Raw genomic sequence first — 20,369 nt, 5'->3', positions numbered from 1 at the left:
CAATATTTATAATTATGTTTTGGATTATGTTTATTTTGCTTTGGGAACAATATTTATAATTATGTTTTGGATGAAAACTTGGTTTATAATTATATTTATTATATATTTATAATTACAAAGACTTTAATGTTTGTGAATATAAAAAATATAATTTGTTTATACTTTTAGAAATTATAATAGTTAAAAGTAAAAAATAGGAGATATTTTTTATGCCTTTATATATATTATTTAATAGTTAAAAATAAAAAATAAAAAGAAAAAAAGGTTATTTGGCGGGCTTAGCTCGCCAGTCCGCCATTAGGCGGGGCGGGCTAGGATTTTGGGATCGCCTCACTAGGCGGGGCGGGGCGGGCCAGCCCGCCCTTTCTGGCGGGGTGGAGTAAGGCGGGACGGACTTTCCCGCTTGCCACCCCTACCTGTGCCACCTTAGATGGCTATATTTTATATTAACTTTTTCAACATCAAAAGTTCTGGTAATGATTGTTTAGATGCTAATGAGTCAAAGAATGATTTTTAGTGAATTTTTAAAATCGTTTATTGTTCTATTTTAAATTTATAAGTTTATAAAAATATAGATTTTTTTTATTGACATTGATGTTTTAAAGTTAATATAAATAGTAAATGTCAATAATCTGTATCAATACTAAATCGAATTAAGCTAATTCGATTTACTATATATTAAATCGAATCAAATAACTTCGATTTACTAATAACCCTATTCATTCGAATCAAATTGATTCGATTTAGTATCGGAATGTGTAATTTTAATTAAATCAATTCGATTTACATAAATATATGCATTGGAACATCTACGTAATGTTTTTTATTTTGGGATTATTGAGTAATATTGGTGACTCCCTGGTTTATTTAAGTGTTTTACCTAAAAGATGAAATACTTAAAGAAAAAGGAGGAGAAATGCAAAGAAGAAGAAAGAGGAAGAGAAGGACGTGAGATACAAAAAAGAATAACGTAATTCTCACGCTCGTATTATGGAAGTTGATTTTGTTGGGTTAGGGTTAATTTGTATGACTTGTATGCCAAAAAAAATTTATATGTGTAGTAGTAATTTAAATTTTATTTTATCCAATAAAATACATATACTGAAGTACCAAGATAAACGGAAAAAACTAATAACTAACCTTTTTCCAACCAATATTTTCATTTTAAAAAATTTCCCCCCTCCTTAACTTTATATGTATTTGCTTTTTCACAACTTTATCGACAGAACAAGCTAAGAAAACGTTGGTTTCACCGAACAGGACTTACCAGGGGCCACTGGGCCAGTGATCCACTGTGAGGGGTACGCATGAGCAAGGAGGTTGTCCTTGCAGACCTTGCAAGAAGCCTCCATGGGATTAAAGGGAAAAAGAGTCGCTCCTTTTTAACTGATAATCGATAATAATAATATTAATAAATAAAATTTATTAATAGTAGTTTAATTAATGGTTTGAAAGTAGCTTAGCATATTAATAGTAGTTTGATTTAACGGGCCAACTTTCCTAACTCATCAAGTAAATTGAATTGTGACATGATTAAGTAGTTGATAATAAAATAAGCAGAGCTAATGGAAATTGATGATATGGGTTGCTCAATTCTTGGTCTGCTGCTTTTTTCTGCTGATGTACATAACAGACTAATTTGAGAAAAAGATTTAGAGGATAGAGAGCACAAGGTAGCATGCGTACACGTGTGGCTTGAATTATGATGATCTAAATATAGAATTAGGAAAGAAAAAAGGAAATAGGAAACGAAGAGAGAATAGAATAGAATTGAATGGGGAAAGGGAAGAAATAGGAGAATTAATGAATTAAATGAATAGGATGATGGTTTGTTGGGGATGGGAGGAATTTCCAGCTAACTAGCAATAATAGCATTGCCCAACAATAGCCAAATAGCAGCAGAGCCATGAGCCAACAAGGCTTCCATCATGCATCATCCATATGCAATGCCTGCATCCATCCAGACGATCATGGAGACCTATCTCTTTACTTTGTGGTTTAATTATCTTATTCATTAACATTTTTATTTCCTTTTCTAGCCACCTACCTAGTTTCTTCGGTCTCTCTTGGCTGATCGATTTATGAATTCTTTAATTTCATTTTGATTCTCATCATTTTGCTCCTATCTTCTCCACCTTAATTAATTAATTAAATCCATCCACTCTTTTGATTGATTAATTCACCTTTGGCGCGAAGTGATCGAAGTGGTCATCTGAATCTGAATAAATATATACACAATATACTATTGACCGATCTGTACGTCTGGATCCAAGACCTTGGCAAACATGGCCCGCTCTACCTCGCGGGGTTCCAACTCCTCTCCCAATGGCCTCCTCACAGTTACCATCGCTGGCGGCCGCCATGACCACGTGGACCCCGCTTCGAACAACGAAGAAGACGACGATGAACTAGTGGATCCCGATGATCCTTTTGACGTTATCCACACCAAGAACGTCCCGCTCCAGACGCTCAAGCGTTGGAGAGTAAGCACCCGCAACATTTTATCCAATTTACTTTTCCAACGATGAAAGGAAGTTTCACTGATCATTTAATTATTTGCAGCAAGCAGCATTGGTTCTGAATGCCTCCAGGCGTTTTAGATATACTTTGGACTTGAAAAAGGAAGAGGAGAAAGAGCAAAAGAAAAGCATGATTAGAGCCCATGCACAAGTCATAAGAGTAAGCTAGCTCATTAAAGTTCCCTCCTGATCAATCAATTAGTTTGGTTTATTTCCCACGCTTCTCTTCTACTAATCAACCATGATTACTTGCTTTATTATATTAGGCAGCTTTGCTTTTCAGATTGGCTGGGGAACGGGAACTAGGTACGTACGTACTTGTCCATTGAATTAAATTTTTCTCTTATTACTATTCCCTCCGTACGTATGCATGCCTAAAATTAAACTTGTATCATACGACATCCAGTGACAAATACAGCAGCGCCATCCCTGGCAGCCCCAACTCCTGATGGTGACTATGCAGTTGGACTCGAACAACTAGTTTCGATGTTTAAGGATCAGAACGTTCTTGCTTTGCAACACTATGGAGGGGCAAGTCTACTTCAATACAACCTTTTGTATGTTGTGCACTACGTTAAATTGATGGCTTGAAGCCTTGTGCTTTATTTGCTAACACACACATATACATACGACATCTTATTCATCAGGTTAGGGGCTTAGCGGATATACTAAAATCAAATCCGGAGAAAGGCATTAGTGGAAGTGATATTGATCTATCAAAAAGGAAAATAGCATTTGGAACTAATACATATCCTCGGAAAAAGGGCAGAAGTTTCTGGGTACTTTCTATTCTTTTTTATACCATCTTTTCTTTTCAGGAAATTAAAGATAAAAATTGCAGTTAACGAAGTAGTTGCTAGTTTAACAGTGGTTGTTTTACAGAGGTTTCTTTGGGAATCTTGGCAAGATCTGACGCTTATAATATTGATTATAGCAGCTGTGGTATCATTGGCACTTGGAATAAAAACAGAGGTGTGTGAATAACACTCTTATTTTCTAATTCTCATCATTCACAACAAACATTTATTCGAGCACTAATGCGCTATACAGCTTGATTATGTGATGAATTAGGTAACATACATGCACATGCGGTTCCATGTATCATCTAACTGAATAAAATACCTCTAGTGCTGTCATGTAATACGCGTTAATTGTAATCACTAAACTAAAATATTCTTGTCCAAATTTTAATTCTCTTTCTTAATTTCACTGAGAAAAGAGGTATTCCCTTTATCCTTTTAGATAAATTTAGATATAAAATTATTTGAATAAAAAAAAATTACTCATTTCGAGGTTCATTTTTTACGTTCCTTAATAGTTAAAAAAGAAAACCGAAAATGACCAAAAGTCCAAAACTAAGATAGGGAGAAGCATCAGCTGATAGACATAGTCATCACCAGTCAACAATGGAGGCAGAGGGCAGTTCCCAAGCCTCTGCGGCGGCATCAGAGTCCCAAGCCACCAGCGAACGCATCAAGCTCAACGTCGGCGGCAAGCTCTTCGAGACAACCCTCTCGACCATCCGGTCCGCCGGTCCAGACTCCCTCCTCTTCATCCTCTCGAACCGCCCCGCCAACGACCCCAACCCGGTTTTCATAGGATTAAATCTTTGAATGCCAAACTCTTTAAAAAGAATACTGAATAAGAAAAATAAATCTTTTATTATTTCTCAATAATTTAATCATAGATGGTTCTAATACCACTTGTTAAAAATTTTCAGAATTTCCTCAACCCAAGATCATCCATGTTAAATCATTAAGAAAGAAATATTTGAATGCAGAAGCGTGCCTGAATTTGTAAGCATGATTAAAAGAGTTTGGTTCTTTGATCTTCCTCAACCAAGCCTTCTGTATCCCTAATAGGCTGAATTGCACCATCTCCCCTATGATTAACAGCATCCAATCCACTCTTCCTCTAATAATGTGTGAAGTTTCTAACCCTCAGATTCCTCATTATTTATGACGCTTTCTGTTTACATTTTGAAATGCCTAATCATGCTATATCATACATATAGCTTGAGTTCAGACATCAGAAAATGAATATAATAGAAAATTATAGTACGACAAGATGGTGATGTCCTCAAATGTTCATAATATCAATAAACAATGGCTCATGATAGTAAAAATAAATAGCAATAGATAAATTGACCAAATATCAACCATGGGTAAGTAGTAGGGAATGTAGTGCTGAAATCTACTTCTAATCTACTTCTAATGCCCATCCCATCCTAAAACAAGATAATCAAATTTGATGTAGTACTATATAAAATGGGAATACTTACAAAGTCATCATCATATACAAGTAACTACGTTTTTAAATAATAAAATCCATACCTGAACAGTTAAGAAATGGTGTCATCGAATATAGATAGATTATATTATACATGTAATGTAAACATACCTGAAGTTGAGATCCTTAGAATTAAGTAACTGGTGTGTTCTGTAATCCGCCAATAGAATGAATGAAGAGGATAATTTGCAAACAAAAGTAAACTATATGATCTGAGTCTTCCATGACAAAGGTTTTCATTCAGGAAACACGACAAACAAAGCAGATAAATAGTGTGATCAAAGACAGTAATACTGGCAAAGGCTAAAAGCTGTTATAAAAATGTGCATGTAATGTAACATACCTGAAGTTGAGATCCTTAGAATTAAGTAACTGGTGTGTTCTGTAATCCGCCAATAGAGCATGAATGAAGAGGATAATTGCAACAAAAGTAAACTATATGATCTGAGTCTTCCATGACAAAGGTTTTCATTCAGGAAACACGACAAACAAGCAGATAAATAGTGTGATCAAAGACAGTAATACTGGCAAAGGCATAAAAGCTGTTATAAAAATGTGCTGTTTAGCTTGATATGTTGGTTTTTCTGATATGTTTGGTGTTTTGATATTGTAAAACTGCGACGGATTGACCCCTGCTTCTTTTCGGACAGGCTGAGTTACTTTTTGTTACTTATTCTAGTTACCTTGTGTACTTATCCGGAAAAAAAAGCTGTTAGCAAAATGTTGCAGTGAAAAAAACAAAGCTTTATATCATAACATTCATTAAAAAAGAGAACAAAATAGTACTAAGGTACTAAACATATCCCTTAACAAGATGGTGCATGTACACAATCATGCTTCTCTATCATTGTGTCAAACATAACAGGACTATAGTGAAAGATAAGTTCACTAAGGCCATCACAGAAAAGTATAGTACTTAATTGACCATGAACATTGAAATGATCCCAAAGCTTTCACTAAAATACTCACATAATTAGCAACTATTAGTAAATCAATTGAAGATATCCAAACGGCACTATACCAAGATCATAGTTTCACACCCAAGTCCAAGACACTTCTTGATATGAAAATGTTCAAGCTATTAGAGTAAAGAACTACTTTCTCTAACACAGTTTTCATGAAAGAAGAAGAACCTTGCATAAAAAAATGGAAACCCCCTAGCAAAGAACCTGACAAAACACGATGACTAATGAGTAATACAAAATCAACACCAACACTACACTGTAAGGGAAATTGCATCTTATTATAACTTATTCAGTGTATACAGCTGAAAATATCCGCGCTATAACTAACTACAGTTTCTCATTGAATCATCAGAAGGAAAAAAATATATGATCTTACAAACAGAAACCCCTACCTAAAATGTTGAGAAAGGCCCTAATCCATGGGGAGGGTCATGAAACAGGACAGCTCCAGAAGTATGAGAACTCTCCCACACTTCAATACCTTCACACCTTCCCTACAACAAACACCTATCCCCACCACCTTCAATCTTCTTTATATCCCCTCTCTCTGAATCACCCCTCTTATCCACGAAGTTCCTCCGAAACAACCCTTCACGCCGCTCTCACCTTCGATGCTGCCACCATGGGCTTGAACCCTTGACCAAACCTCCAAGCTTCCACCTCTTCCAACAAACACTTGCCCCCAACAACAATGCATCAACAAATTATTCACCTTCACCACCATAATTTACCATGCTAGGTTCTTCTCCCCCAAAACCCAAGGATCATCCCCCAAACGCCTCATGTCAGCCATACCCAAATCCCCAGACTTAGAACACAGCTTGAAAATCGATAACCCTTCCGCGTCAACATCCACGTCAGCAAATGAGTCTCCGAACCTGCTACTCCGACCCGCACCAGGCTCGTTTTGTCTCCCAACCACGTCTCCGGACCTGGGTCCCAAATCCGTATGTAACCGGAGTAGCCGAAGCGCCGCTCGTGATGGCGGTTCCGACGAGAACTCCGGTTTGCCGGAACAACGTCAGCTTCGACGGAACCATGTGCTTTGCCTGGTTTCCCCGATTGGCGCCCTAACTGCGATACAATCTGGATCCTCTCTTTGTCGATCTCGAGAACAATGTTCTCGCGGTGAGGACAATCGAACGAGGCGAACACAGAGGTTTCCGAGGCGGTTATGGCGTTAACGCGAGCCTTGATATGCGAGGATCTGAAGGATCGGTCCAGTACGGATCCAACGTGGCGGCTGCTTGAGAAGTCGTAGAAATGAAGTCCGGCATCGGATTCCGATCCGACGGCAGCGATCTCCGTCATACGCGGCAGATGGAGTCGATCTCGTCGAGGTGAGTACGGAGAGTGCCGGTGTGGGCGAGGCTCCAGTCATAGCTGAGATCTGGCCGCCGTGGGCGATCCAGACCGCGCCGTTGTCGGCGACGGCAAGGTGGAAGGGAGACCCTCGGAGGCGGGACTGATGACTTGACGATGGAAGCATCGATGCCGGAGAAGGGCGGGGGAGCGGCAGCAGAGCGGAAGTGGAGTCTATGCCGTAAAAGGCGGCCTCGTCAAGCTCCTGTGTGGAGAAGCGGCGGGCGGCGGAGGGGATCTGATTGGTGCGCAGGAGGGAGAGGAGGACGGAGAAGATTTCGGGGTCCCGGTCTATGAAAACCGGGTTGGGGTCGTTGGCGGGGCGGTTCGAGAGGACGAAGAGGAGGGAGTCTGGACCGGCGGACCGGATGGTCGAGAGGGTTGTCTCGAAGAGCTTGCCGCCGACGTTGAGCTTGATGCGTTCGCTGGTGGCTTGGGACTCTGATGCCGCCGCAGAGGCTTGGGAACTGCCCTCTGCCTCCATTGTTGACTGGTGATGACTATGTCTATCAGCTGATGCTTCTCCCTATCTTAGTTTTGGACTTTTGGTCATTTTCGGTTTTCTTTTTTAACTTTTAAGGAACGTAAAAAATAACCTCGAAATGAGTAATTTTTTTAACTATTAATGGCGCCCAAACATGCACATAGTTTGGCTCCTATTAAGATTTAAGACTAAGGCAAATGTTTAGCATAGTTTAAATCATTTAATATTAGTTTGGTTACTTGTCTCTTGCTTATTCCACCTGAATCCTGCTCTTATAATGTTTGTCTCATGTATCCTTCTTTATTTTAATGCTTTGGTTAAAAATAATAAAGTAATACTTGTGATATAATAACATAAAATTATTTTATTTAATTTATTATTCTTAATTTATATATATAACATTTAATATTATTCAATTATTTTAACAATAATTAAAGAAATAAAATAAGATAAACATCAATTAAGAAATATAATATAAAGTAATTTTAGATTTTTTTTTAAGTTGGTATCTTATTGTTTCTTAAATAATTTTTTTTAAATTAATGATCATTTAATTAATACTGCATACCAAACGTAATCAATTTATTTATACGAGGAATACTAAGAGATCAGCAAGTTTTATAATTTGTAGTCATTATTAATATTTTTAATGGTGTAAGATCACATCTAATAATGTAGAATTATTTATTTTTCTTTTACTAGTTAAGTGTAGGCTAAATTTTAATAAAATTGTTTATTCCTAGACTTTTCCTTCATTTTTATATTTTTATTCAAATGATCATTCATAAAAGTTTGTTCATTTCATTAATTTGTAATCGTTAGGGTTTGGAACATGGATGGTATGACGGTGGGAGCATTACTTTCGCAGTTTTTCTTGTCATTATAGTTACAGGTATCCGAACAGCTTCTTTCATTTGATAAATAAAAGTAAATTTATCATCATATCATGTCAAATATTATATGAATATTAAAATAAAATTGTTTAAAATAATGTTATTTGATATTAAATAAAATAGTATATATGAATTTAATTTATGTGCACTATATATCATTGTGAAATTCTTTTCCATTGATACCTAGATACAGTAACTTTCTTTCTGAGATAAATGGTGGCAACATACTCGATTTTATTTTAGTTTAAAATAATTTTACATTTATTATAAAAATTTAACTCTTTATATAACATAAACAAAAATAATTAATGTTTATAATCAGTTTAATAATGAATGGATTGATACTTAATTAAATTATTTAATAAATGTGCAGTATATATACCATTGCAATAATTAGTTACTGATGTTATATAAAGTGTTTTTTTTAAGTTAAATATGATTTAGTCGAATATAATTAAAAAATGAAAAATATTAAAAGATCAAAATAGTTAACAAAAAAGTTATTTAATATTAATTAAAAACAAAATAAATATAAAAATATTATTTTAATTCCTAACACTTAATCTAAATTAAAAATATTATTTACCTAATATTTCTAACACATCTGATAGACTGATACCCGCTACCACCATTTTATTTTTGTAAATACTACAAATAAAATTTTATATATAATTATTTGTATATGAAGATGTTTCTTTTTTTTATCATATAAAATTTAATTTTAGTATATTATAAAAATGTTATTTTTATTTAAAATGTAGCTAAATAAATAAGTCATATTTTTAATACAAGTATTTTCATAAAAAAATAAAAAATTTAGCATATTTATTTTAGTGGGTGCCTTTATTTTTTGAATTTTCGTCCAAAGTGTGTTCTATACTACCTACAAAATATACATGTTTTAATTTCATAAAAGAGTGGGTCACATTTTTTAACATTTACATTTAAGTAATTTAGACACAAAATTTGTAGCTCTAGAATTGCCCTCGCTCCTTCGAAAACCGTTAAATTTTTGTATTGTTATTACTTTTGCCTTTTTATATTCCAGCCGTCAGTGATTATCGGCAATCTCTCCAGTTTAAGAACTTGAACGCAGAAAAACAAAATATACAATTGGAGGTGTGTAGTTTATATTACAATGACAGATAACTCACTACGTCGAAACTTAAACTAATCAAATGTACTCGTTATTAACTCGTTGCAGGTCACTAGAGGCGGTAGAACAATAAAATTATCCATATTTGATATTGTTGTTGGTGATGTAGTACCTCTTAAAATAGGTGATCAGGTGATATATATATATTATTATATATTATAATACATACATAAGCTTGTTTACGGAACTGAATATTGCATTATTCTTTCTGACTTTCTATATTATTATAATATATTGTATTAATCGCTTTAATTTGTTTATGGGTGTAATCATCAGGTTCCTGCTGATGGAGTTTTAATCACTGGTCACTCACTTGCCATTGATGAATCGAGTATGACTGGTGAAAGCAAAATTGTATGTTGCTTATTCCTTCAATTGACCTAATTAGTGGTTGTTTATTCTTGTTTTGATTTTTAAGCTAGGAGTGCCCTGCAGGTTCAGAAGGATCACAAGGCACCATTTTTGATGTCCGGTTGCAAAGTAGCAGATGGAGTTGGTACTATGCTGGTACAGTATTATAATAATCCTTTTAATATGCTGCATCTCAGTTAGGGGGTGTGGTGGTATGCTAATATTTTCTTTCTTTTATATATGCCATGATGTGATATTGGCATGGATGTGTAGGTAACAGGTGTTGGCATTAACACTGAATGGGGACTGTTGATGGCAAGTATCTCAGAGGATAATGGGGAAGAGACTCCGTTACAGGTTCTCTTGCGCGCATGCATCCAAATCCAAAACCAAAATTAAACAAAGAAAACGCTGTTATAACTTTACCTAATTATATTTTTTGGGTGACACGTAACGTAATAGGTACGTTTGAATGGAGTAGCAACGTTTGTTGGCATAGTTGGGCTTACTGTCGCCGTTTCTGTTCTTGCAGTCCTCTTGGGAAGGTAAACACACTAAACACTTCTAATTAAGCATCCACGTAGCTAGATAGATCAATTCAATTGTTTTTTGATTGGTTGTTTTTTTAGTACTTACTATATAGTACTACTAACTAGCAGTAACACGTGATGTTAGTAATAACCAGTGTAGTGTACTTAAAACTTATTAATAGTTACTACAAGCTCCGTGCTCTGTGTGTGTGTGTGTGTTGAGAGAGAGTGAGTAATGATTTTGGAATCGTAGATACTTCTCTGGCAATACAAAAGATGTAGACGGACAAGTGCAATTTGTAGCGGGAAAGACTAGTATTAGTGATGCAGTTGACGGGGTCATCAAAATCTTTACCATTGCAGTAAGTTCGAATCCTAATACATGTAACTTTGTTGTTCTTGTTTTATTTCCATTTTATCGTTTTTGTAATTGTTTCTCAACTAAACCTAGAGTGGTGCAGGTTACAATTGTTGTTGTTGCAGTGCCTGAAGGTCTACCTTTGGCAGTTACCTTAACGTTAGTAATGTCGCTATACTTTACTTTTATTTCCCCGTGTACATTGAGTGGACGCTATGGTACCTATGCTATAGTGACTATAATAGTTATGTTATTTTAAAAGATATTATTAAAATTAAAGTAATATTTTTTTATTATTTAATAATACCAATACTTTTATAAAGAATAATAATAATAATATACATAGAATATAGAGAATAAATATATTTGCTAGTAGAATAATATTTTATTTAAATAAAAAGCAGTAAAATTTACGTAATTTGTTATTTATTTTTATCTTTTTCCGTATTTTTTACATTATATGAAAACAAACACCTATTTTAATTTATTTATATAGCTATTATAACCACCATAATCATAGGAATCATAGACTCCAACTATACACAGCTCAAATGTAAAAAACTAAGGGAGCTGAGAGACGTGCATTCCTCTATTAAGGGTAATTTGTATTTTGTTGGTGATATATAGCCTGGCCTTCTCTATGCGGAAAATGATGGCAGACAAAGCATTGGTAACTATCCTTTTATTCTCCAGAACTATTTTGTCATGAGTTAATTAGTTTTAAAACATGCATAGTTGTGCAGGTTCGAAGGCTATCAGCATGTGAAACTATGGGCTCCGCCACAACAATTTGTAGTGATAAGACCGGAACTTTGACCTTGAATCAGGTGGGTTGGTAGTATGTTACATTATATTCATCCCTCAGATGGTTAATTACCAAGCTCATTTGTGCATGAATATGCATGTGAATAGTAACTTGTTTTGCGGAATCCTATATATATATAGATGACTGTAGTTGAGGCATATGCTGGGAGGAAGAAACAAGATCCACCCGATGACTCGTCGAAGTTGCATCCAGAAGTTCTATCCCTCATAAATGAAGGCATTGCACAGAATACTACGGGCAATGTTTTTGTGCCTAAGGTTTGTTGATCTAATCTAGAACTATAGAATATTTTATTCCCATGGTTTTCATTCTGACTGCATTATATATTTCGTTTGGAAGGATGGTGGAGAGGCAGAGATTTCAGGATCTCCAACCGAGAAGGCAATTCTTTCTTGGGCCGTGAAGGTTGGTCCTACTAATTAATTAGCTTGTTGGTTAATATATGTCTGTATATATATGTATGTATTGATGTATTGATTTTGAAGCTGAACTTAATTAATCGAGTCATGGCAGTTGGGGATGAATTTTGATCTTACCAGATCAAATTCGACAGTTCTCCACGTCTTCCCCTTCAATTCTGAGAAAAAGCGAGGTGGTGTTGCTCTAAAGATGGTAATTTTTTTTATCAAATAAATAAATTAGCATTTAAAATGCTGGTTGATTATTAACACCATTCCATTTCTGGTGGCAGGGGGTTTCTGGAGTACATATACATTGGAAAGGAGCTGCAGAAATAGTTCTAGGAGCCTGCACTCAATATCTTGATTCAAATGGTCAGTTGCAATCTATTGAAAAAGACAAGGTTGGTTGGTTGGTTGGCTATTCTTATAACTGGCGGTTAGCTATGTTTGTTTCTTAAAATGATTGGAGCAATTCGGATAAGGAAAAGATTAACATTATGTTTTGCAGGTATTCTTCACGGAGGCCATTGAAGACATGGCTGTCCAGAGCTTGCGCTGTGTGGCCATTGCGTACAGACCATACGAATTGGACAAAGTTCCCTCTAAGCAAGAGGATTTAGACAAGTGGTCCTTGCCAGAACAGGAGCTTATTTTGCTTGCTATTGTTGGGATAAAGGTAAACTACTTACAAGTCGATCCTTTTATTCTGCTTTGACTGAGGTTAGCAACCCTGAATTTTAATCATATTCAGGATCCTTGTCGGCCCGGAGTGAAAGAAGCTGTAAGACTATGCTCTCAAGCAGGTGTTAAGGTACGGATGGTTACGGGGGACAATCTGAATACAGCAAAGGCAATAGCTTTGGAGTGTGGAATACTGAGTTCAAAGGAAGAGGCGGTGGAGCCAAATATAATTGAAGGGAAGACATTCCGTGAACTATCTGAAATAGAAAGGGAACAAGTTGCTAAGAAAATAACGGTGATGGGGAGGTCTTCTCCTAATGACAAGCTTTTGCTCGTGCAAGCGCTGCGTAAATTGGGTGAAGTTGTTGCAGTCACAGGGGATGGCACCAATGATGCTCCTGCACTTCATGAGGTACGTATACCATATTTCTTCCATCTCTGGATCTTTAATTGTATATTTTTTTTCCTTATACTTATAATTCATGACCGTCTTTTGCTATGTTCCTTTTAGGCAGATATTGGTCTTTCTATGGGCATCCAAGGAACTGAAGTTGCAAAAGAAAGCTCCGATATTATAATTCTTGATGATAACTTTGCATCAGTAGTTAAGGTAACCAACCTTCACCATATGCATGATCATCTGTTTATAATTAATTAAACTGTTTTGTGTGTTTGTTCAGGTTGTTCGATGGGGCCGTTCAGTATATGCGAATATTCAAAAATTCATTCAGTTCCAACTCACTGTTAACGTTGCTGCTCTTGTAATAAATGTTGTGGCCGCCGTATCTGCTGGTGAAGTTCCTTTAAATGCAGTACAGGTGCACCACGCTTCCCTCACTCTTTAATTTATTTGCAGATGTATGTTTAGTTTTGGTTTAATTTGTTTACGTGCAGCTTTTGTGGGTCAACCTGATCATGGACACTCTTGGAGCCCTTGCACTAGCTACGGAACCACCAACTGACAGCCTTATGCGCAGATCACCAGTTGGCCGAAGGTTTGTATTGCTTCATTTGGATCTGATTTCTGCCTTTTACCATGTCTCTCGCCTTAATTTCACACCATGTGCTCTTCCTCGATTTTTCAGGGAATCTCTTATAACTAATGTCATGTGGAGGAACTTGGTCATACAGGTAGCTAGAGTACATCATTCTTAATACTGTGCGGAGAAATTAAACTTGCACATTGTCCTGTTGTGAGATCATCATTTAGTTGTGTGTAGCCTGAAAACATATTACATATACCTCTTTGGATCCTATCACTTTATGATTTTTTATACATTTGATTTTCCAGGCTGTCTATCAAGTGACCATTCTTCTCATTCTTAATTTCGGTTGGCAAAGTATTAATTTAGGTGATGATCAAGATTCTAAATCTCACTCCTTACAAGTGAAGAATACTTTAATATTCAACACATTCGTTCTATGCCAAGTAAGTAGTGAAAACCTATTTAATTAATGGTTTAATTTGGAGATAAATCTGCGATTTCCTTATACAATGTGTCTCTGTCCCATCCCCATCCCTTGCAACAAAATAATTTTATAGTGTAATACAGTATATAGGATTCTTATTGGGACGGTTGTTGTAATGTTTTGACTCAGATATTTAACGAGTTCAATGCTAGAAAAATAGATCAAATGAATGTTTTCAAAGGAGTGACTAAGAATCGTCTCTTCATGGGAATTGTTGGAATGACATTTGTGCTTCAGGTGAACAGGCATCCAATTGTTATTCTAAATTAATCATTTAGCATTTGCATGCACGTATTTCTGAATCTAATTAAGTCAAATTAAACTGTTCAGATACTAATCATCGAGTTTCTCGGAAAATTCACCTCAACAGTGCGCCTTGACTGGAAACTTTGGTTATTTTCTCTTGGTATTGGGATAATCAGGTTAGTTGACTCAAGTGCCTGCTCATGTCAGCTAGACTACTTCTTGTGGTCAATTGAATTGAATTTGTTGATTGATTGATATATTGCATTAATAGTAAGACTGATTGCTTTAATGTAACACAGCTGGCCTCTTGCTGTAGTTGGAAAACTAATTCCAGTTCCGAAAACACCATGGTCACGGACCTTAAAGAAGCATATCAGACGACTCAAGAAGTCTCGTACTACTGCTGCTGCGCAACCACAATAGATACGAGAGAGAACTGGCTAGTCATAGTTAGCATCCACCAACCACTCTCCTTCAATTCATAGCTAGTAAGCTTACTAGCTAGCCTGACATATGTGACATATCCCTCACTAATTTGTCCCCCTCCCTATATATTACAGATATCAGCAGTTTCATTTAATTTCCTCCTAGAATTTATTCGTAGTTAATTATATTGACAATATAGCAGCAATCTTATATTTTCATCACATGCATGCCCCAACGTAGACGCAAACCATATACTCTCTACTACTTGTAAACATGGTAAAAAAAATATTTATATATTATAGAAGCACAGGTAATTGGAGGAGGAAAAAAAAATCTAAAATTTATATTTAGACATAACCTTTTTTAAAAAGATGATGTTGTACTATTAAAGTTTTAAAAATAACGATAATATTTGTTCTTAATTTAAAAGTTCATCCAGCTATCGGACCAAGAGAAATAAGAATAAAGGCTTACCGGAATAGTATAATATAAAGCTATATATTTTAACAAGAAGCATACAAATCAAAGTTAAATATAGGTGCAAAAAAATATAAAAAAGAACTGTTAGAAAGAAAAATATAAAACAATGTATGCATTATGGTGTTTTTTTTTTTTAAATCTTGATAACCAATTTAAAAACAATACTCCACACGTCACTTTATTTTATTATTAATTTATGATCTTATTTTATCTGTAATATAAAGTATAAAAATACTATCTCAAGGCAAGTGACAACTTAGGCGTTCTCTTTATCAAACATTACAATACAAGGGTACAAGTTTGGCATTTTCTTTATAGTCGCGAACTAGTGATTTGTGAAATTCCCAAGTGGCCAAGTAACTCTCGGAGTCTCCCTAATAATATATTAATATTGGCTGTAAGGTTTTGTCCTCTGGTTTCTCTGTAACGGCCTTCCAGATGTTCATGTTATCGACCTCCCCCTCAATGTTGGCGTTGTGCTCTGCCAACCCCATCTCAGTGCCCTCCATAGATGCTATATGTTGCCAACTAGATTCTGACAGATGTCAAACATTGGATCCCCCTTGTTACATTATTAGTGTTACACCATTTGTAGAAACGTACATATTTTAGTCTACTTGTGTATGTGAATGTGAAGTTATCAATCCAACAAACAAAAAAGAGAACCACTAAATTTATGGGAAGAATTACTCTAATTTTTCATATTTTCTAGTTCCATACTAATCTGCTGGATACAATATATATCGTGCTCAGTGTTTGCACGATCAGTTTGATAAAAGAATGAGATGGGTTAAATAAATTCTTATACACCATCGCAAACATACTCCAATTCCTGTGTTTCACCACAACTACAACGCAGTTGTTTGAAAAGTGAAAATAAACTAGCCCTTAGGATTAGTATTAGTTGTTGGTGGATTTGCATCTGATAAGAGCTTGGTAACAAGTGTCATTGGGGGTCTGTTGTGGGGATCCTGCTCAGTGCATCTCAGAGCCACCATAAGCACTTTGGTAACTTGCTCCATTATGTGGGTGTCAATGAATTCTTGTGCAAGCCCTGGATCCACAATTTGGCCAATTTCTGCTGTTTCTCTCCAGAGGGATCCAACCCAACCCACCAAATCACCATCATCCGCTGCCTTCTTTCTGGTTAGGAGTTCAAGCAAGACTACCCCGTAACTATACACGTCTGACTCCCTACTAGCTGTTGTTGCATATGCATTCTCTGGTGCAATATAACCAATTGTGCCAAGGGGGAGAGACGACGACAATGATGAAGGCGATTTCTCTGTCAATACCGACAACAGTTTGGCAATGCCAAAGTCAGCGATATGAGGCTCCATATCAGAGTCCAGAAGTATATTCTTTGGCTTGATGTCTCGGTGTACTATGGGAGGATCACAATCATAATGGAGATAAGCCAGTCCATGAGAAACCCCAACAGCTATCTTATACCGCACCCTCCACTCTAAGACAACTGGCCTTGGATTCTTTTCATGCAACACATCATGGAGGCTCCCATTTGGCATGTACCTGTACAAGATTAGCCCAAAATCTTTTCTCAACCAAAAGTCTTCTACTTTCACCAGATTTCGATGCCTAATTCTTCCGAGGGTTTGGATCTCTGTCACCATGCTCAACTTCTTAAATCTGCTTGTACCAAATCCCAACTTCTTCACTGCAAAAGCCTGGTCGGGACCCACCAGGGCTTTGTAGACAACTCCATGGGCTCCTCTGCCAATGACAAACCGTTCACTTAGGTTGTCTGTAGCCTCCATGACTTTGTTAAGTAAGGAGGAAGACCCCTCCTCTCCACAGATAATATTGTTATTATTGACTCCATGCTTTGACTTCCCAGCAAAAGCAAACGCATAAAGCGCTAAGATGACAAAAATGGATGATCCAATTGCTGTCAACACTATTTCAACTTTACTAAGGCCTTTCCGCTTAGGTGATTTGTTATCGCATGGCTTCAGGTACTTGCTTTTAGTGCAAGCCAGGCCATCCCGCGTTGAACAACTAATACACAGTCCAGGATTGCCCAAAAATGATGGCAATGAAGAATTTAACAACTTCACTAGCATCTTCGGCACAGGACCATGAAAAGAGTTGTATGAAATGTTGATTTCAACTAATGAGGCGAGTTCATCAAGAACTTGTATGCTTCCTGTCAACTTGTTCCGAGATAGATCCAATATTTGCAATTTTTTCAGTTTTCCAATCTCCACGGGAATGCCATCTATCAGCCAATTGGAACTTAGATTCAACCCATAGATCAAATTCTGCAATGCTCCAATAGATCCAGGAATTCTGCCTCCAAGCATATTACCACCAAGCTGCAATTCAGAAAGCTTTTTAAATTCTGAAATGAAAGATGGGATGCCTCCACTAAAATGATTCTCTCTCAAAATCAATGTGCTTAGCCCTGTCCAGCTCTGCAACCTTGATGACAATGAACCATTTAGGGAGTTGAATCCCACATCAAACTTGTCCATTTTGGCACAATTTGACAGCTGAGATGGCACAGAGCCTTCTAAGTTGTTGTGAGCAAGATCCAAGGTTCGGAGATTCACAAGCTTTCCAAGTTGCGGAGGTATAAGCCCCGAAAATTTGTTCGCAGACAAAATTAAGGTGGTGAGATTTCTGCAGTTTCCCAAACTGGGTGGAATTGCTCCATCAATTCTGTTATTGCTGATATCCATATATGTGAGATTTGGATTGCTTTCGAAATCAGGAAGAGGCCCAGTGAGAGCATTTTGTTTGAGAATCATTCTCGTAAGAGTTGTACAACTTCCCAAACCAGGAGGCATGCTACCTTGAAGTTGATTGATGCCTAGAGTCAGCAAGCTCAATTTCTTGCCAAAACAGAGATTTGGTGGGATGTTGCCGGTGAACCTATTATTTGTAAAGTCCAGCTGGACTAAACTGCTATTAATTCCCAAGTTTCGAGGTATGACTCCAGAGAAGCGGTTGTTGAACAATGAGATGTTCTTCAGGTGCTTGAGCTCTGTCATTTCCAAAGGTAGCTCACCAGAGAGGTGATTGTTATACACATGGACATTCTGCAAACCCTGAATCTTCCAAATGCTCAGTGGAATTTCGCCACTTAATCGATTGGAAAACAACTCAAGGTCCTTGAGTTTACTCAAATTCCCAAGATCACTTGGGATATTTCCCTCCAGTTGATTGGAATACAGTTGCAACTCTATCAAAGACTTGCAGTGTCCCATTTCGGAAGGTATTGTTCCGGATAAGCGGTTATTAGAAAGATGTAGAAAAGAAAGATGGGTCAGTAAACCAAAGGAGGATGGAATCCTTCCGACTAAGTTACAGTTGACAAGAGCCAATTTTGATAAACCACTACAGTTCCCCAAGCCAGAGGGAATGCCTCCACTAAACACATTATATGATAGATCCAGAAACCCTAAATTGTTACAAGAGCCCACTGGAAATGGAATGGCACCAGTAAGGCTGTTGCTGGCAGCACCAAAATAAGCAAGATCATGGAGGTTGTTTAGACTCTGAGGCAGAACACCTTGCAACAGATTCCGATTCAAAAACAACTCTTGTAGTTTGCTGCAGTTGCCAATGGATGAGGGAACTGTCCCAGATAATTGGTTATCCTGAAGATACAGGATCTTGAGCTGAGTCATGTTCCCAATACTTATGGGGACGGAACCGTTTAGATTGTTGTCAGAGAGGTGAACAATTTGTAGCTGTGAGAGTTGAGTCAAGGAAGCTGGAAAATGGCCTGTGAATAAATTATCAGCAAGGCTTATGTACCTTAAGTTGCGCAAGTTTTTCAAGGTATCAGGTATTGGGCCGTGGAGCGAGTTTGCAGCAAGGTCCAAACGGTGCAACTGAGTGAGATTCCCGATTTCAGGTGCTAAGCGACCGGCAATCCCGAAGCCAGCAAGGTTAAGAGAGACGACGTGCTGGGCATGATGGTCACATTGAACTCCTGCCCACGAGCATGGAGACGGAGAGGCATGCTGCCATTGCCAGCTGGAGTTTATGGAAGGAGGCACCCATGTCCACTTCCTCAAGAGTGAAAGCAGAGTCTCCCCTTCAGAGTTCAGTGCAGAAACAGCATGCAACAAGCAATACAACAAGAGAAGATCCCTCATCGTACCCATTCACCCACTCCCCTTACACGATTAGAATACAAGAATAATGACTTACAAGAGAGAAGGCCAAGTCCAAGGCCATTGCAATGGGAAAAAAGTGGTGTTTTGTGGTATGAAAGAGAGTGGAATGAGATGCAATGTTCTCGAGTGTGTGAAGTGTGAACAGAGAAAGAAAGGAGGTTGCTCAAGAAGGTAACACTGCACTGCATTAATTTTATTGTAATGTTATGCGGTACAGATGTAGAAACGCATTGAAAATGATGGTTGGCTGTTGCATCCGTTATTCCCATGCCTTTTTCTACTTTCTCAATAAGATACATTAGCAGGTGGGCTAATGACTCTCTTGGGACCAGAGATTGCCACGGTGCTCTTGCCTCTGCTTTTATTTTATCTTAATCCTATTGCACTCATTTCCACGTCTGAACGCAACTCCAAAATTACCACCTCTCATGTGAACTGAAATACTTAATGTTATTGTACGTCGGACATGCCATATACCCTTGCCTAGATTTTTTTAGTAGTTTATGTTACCATTTATCATTTTAAGCTTATATTGTTACAATAATTCTGACTTTATAAATATTTAAATCGAATTGTAGTTGCTGTTGGGTTGTTCTTTAAGGTCAGAGAGTCTGAAGTCTGAACTGTGAAGTGTGAACCTTTGTTTCTGATTATAGGAGAATTTTAAGGTACAGATCACAAAAGGACAAAATCCATACAGATTTTAAAGATTTTTGCTTAAACTACACTTTTTATAAAACCACACTTTTAAAAAGCGTAACAAAGAAAAGCGTCATCTAATGGAAAA

General features: G+C 36.9%; 2 protein-coding genes and 1 pseudogene across 3 annotated transcripts; 1 reads left to right on the top strand and 2 right to left on the bottom strand.

Moving 5' to 3' along the window:
* Window positions 1-1,808: 1,808 nt before the first annotated feature.
* On the top strand, window positions 1,809-15,143 carry LOC130942225 (calcium-transporting ATPase 9, plasma membrane-type-like). Of its 2 annotated transcripts, none has more exons than XM_057870932.1 (31): window positions 1,809-2,483; window positions 2,563-2,679; window positions 2,786-2,825; window positions 2,938-3,050; window positions 3,167-3,298; window positions 3,402-3,491; window positions 8,442-8,511; window positions 9,561-9,631; window positions 9,717-9,800; window positions 9,945-10,022; window positions 10,104-10,175; window positions 10,293-10,376; window positions 10,482-10,564; window positions 10,803-10,911; window positions 11,011-11,066; window positions 11,535-11,577; window positions 11,651-11,734; window positions 11,853-11,990; window positions 12,073-12,138; window positions 12,247-12,345; window positions 12,425-12,535; window positions 12,643-12,810; window positions 12,886-13,227; window positions 13,327-13,425; window positions 13,496-13,633; window positions 13,710-13,810; window positions 13,901-13,946; window positions 14,107-14,244; window positions 14,415-14,522; window positions 14,616-14,707; window positions 14,831-15,143. In XM_057870932.1, the coding sequence occupies exons 1-31, from the start codon at window positions 2,286-2,288 to the stop codon at window positions 14,952-14,954; spliced, it is 3,294 nt and encodes a 1,097-aa protein (XP_057726915.1). In that variant the 5' UTR covers window positions 1,809-2,285; the 3' UTR covers window positions 14,955-15,143. The 2 variants fall into 2 exon arrangements, with proteins under 2 accessions (XP_057726915.1, XP_057726916.1); XM_057870933.1 differs by having other exon boundaries at window positions 2,926-3,050.
* LOC130940712 (protein ENDOPLASMIC RETICULUM-ARRESTED PEN3-like) lies at window positions 6,166-7,848 on the bottom strand (annotated as a pseudogene).
* An 894-nt stretch (window positions 15,144-16,037) lies between the features above and the next one.
* On the bottom strand, window positions 16,038-19,703 carry LOC130940719 (receptor-like protein kinase). Its single transcript, XM_057868934.1, has one exon. It carries the CDS (start codon window positions 19,568-19,570, stop codon window positions 16,319-16,321), a length of 3,252 nt encoding a protein of 1,083 aa, XP_057724917.1. The 5' UTR covers window positions 19,571-19,703; the 3' UTR covers window positions 16,038-16,318.
* Between the last annotated feature and the right edge of the window lie 666 nt (window positions 19,704-20,369).

This window comes from Arachis stenosperma, chromosome 7 (assembly GCF_014773155.1).
Source record: "Arachis stenosperma cultivar V10309 chromosome 7, arast.V10309.gnm1.PFL2, whole genome shotgun sequence".
Taxonomy (NCBI): domain Eukaryota; kingdom Viridiplantae; phylum Streptophyta; class Magnoliopsida; order Fabales; family Fabaceae; genus Arachis; species Arachis stenosperma.
The sequence above is the reverse complement of the archived record's forward strand: the minus strand, read 5'-3'. Positions and strand labels throughout refer to the sequence as shown.

Coding starts and splice junctions, on each gene's coding strand:
- LOC130940719 (XM_057868934.1), bottom strand. CDS start 19,570: ATGGGTACGATGAGGGATCTTCTCTTGTTGTATTGCTTGTTGCATGCT.
- LOC130942225 (XM_057870933.1), top strand. CDS start 2,286: ATGGCCCGCTCTACCTCGCGGGGTTCCAACTCCTCTCCCAATGGCCTC. Junction 2,680..2,785: donor CCCATGCACAAGTCATAAGA/GTAAGCTAGCTC, acceptor TTATTATATTAG/GCAGCTTTGCTTTTCAGATT. Junction 10,176..10,292: donor ATGGAGTTGGTACTATGCTG/GTACAGTATTAT, acceptor ATGGATGTGTAG/GTAACAGGTGTTGGCATTAA.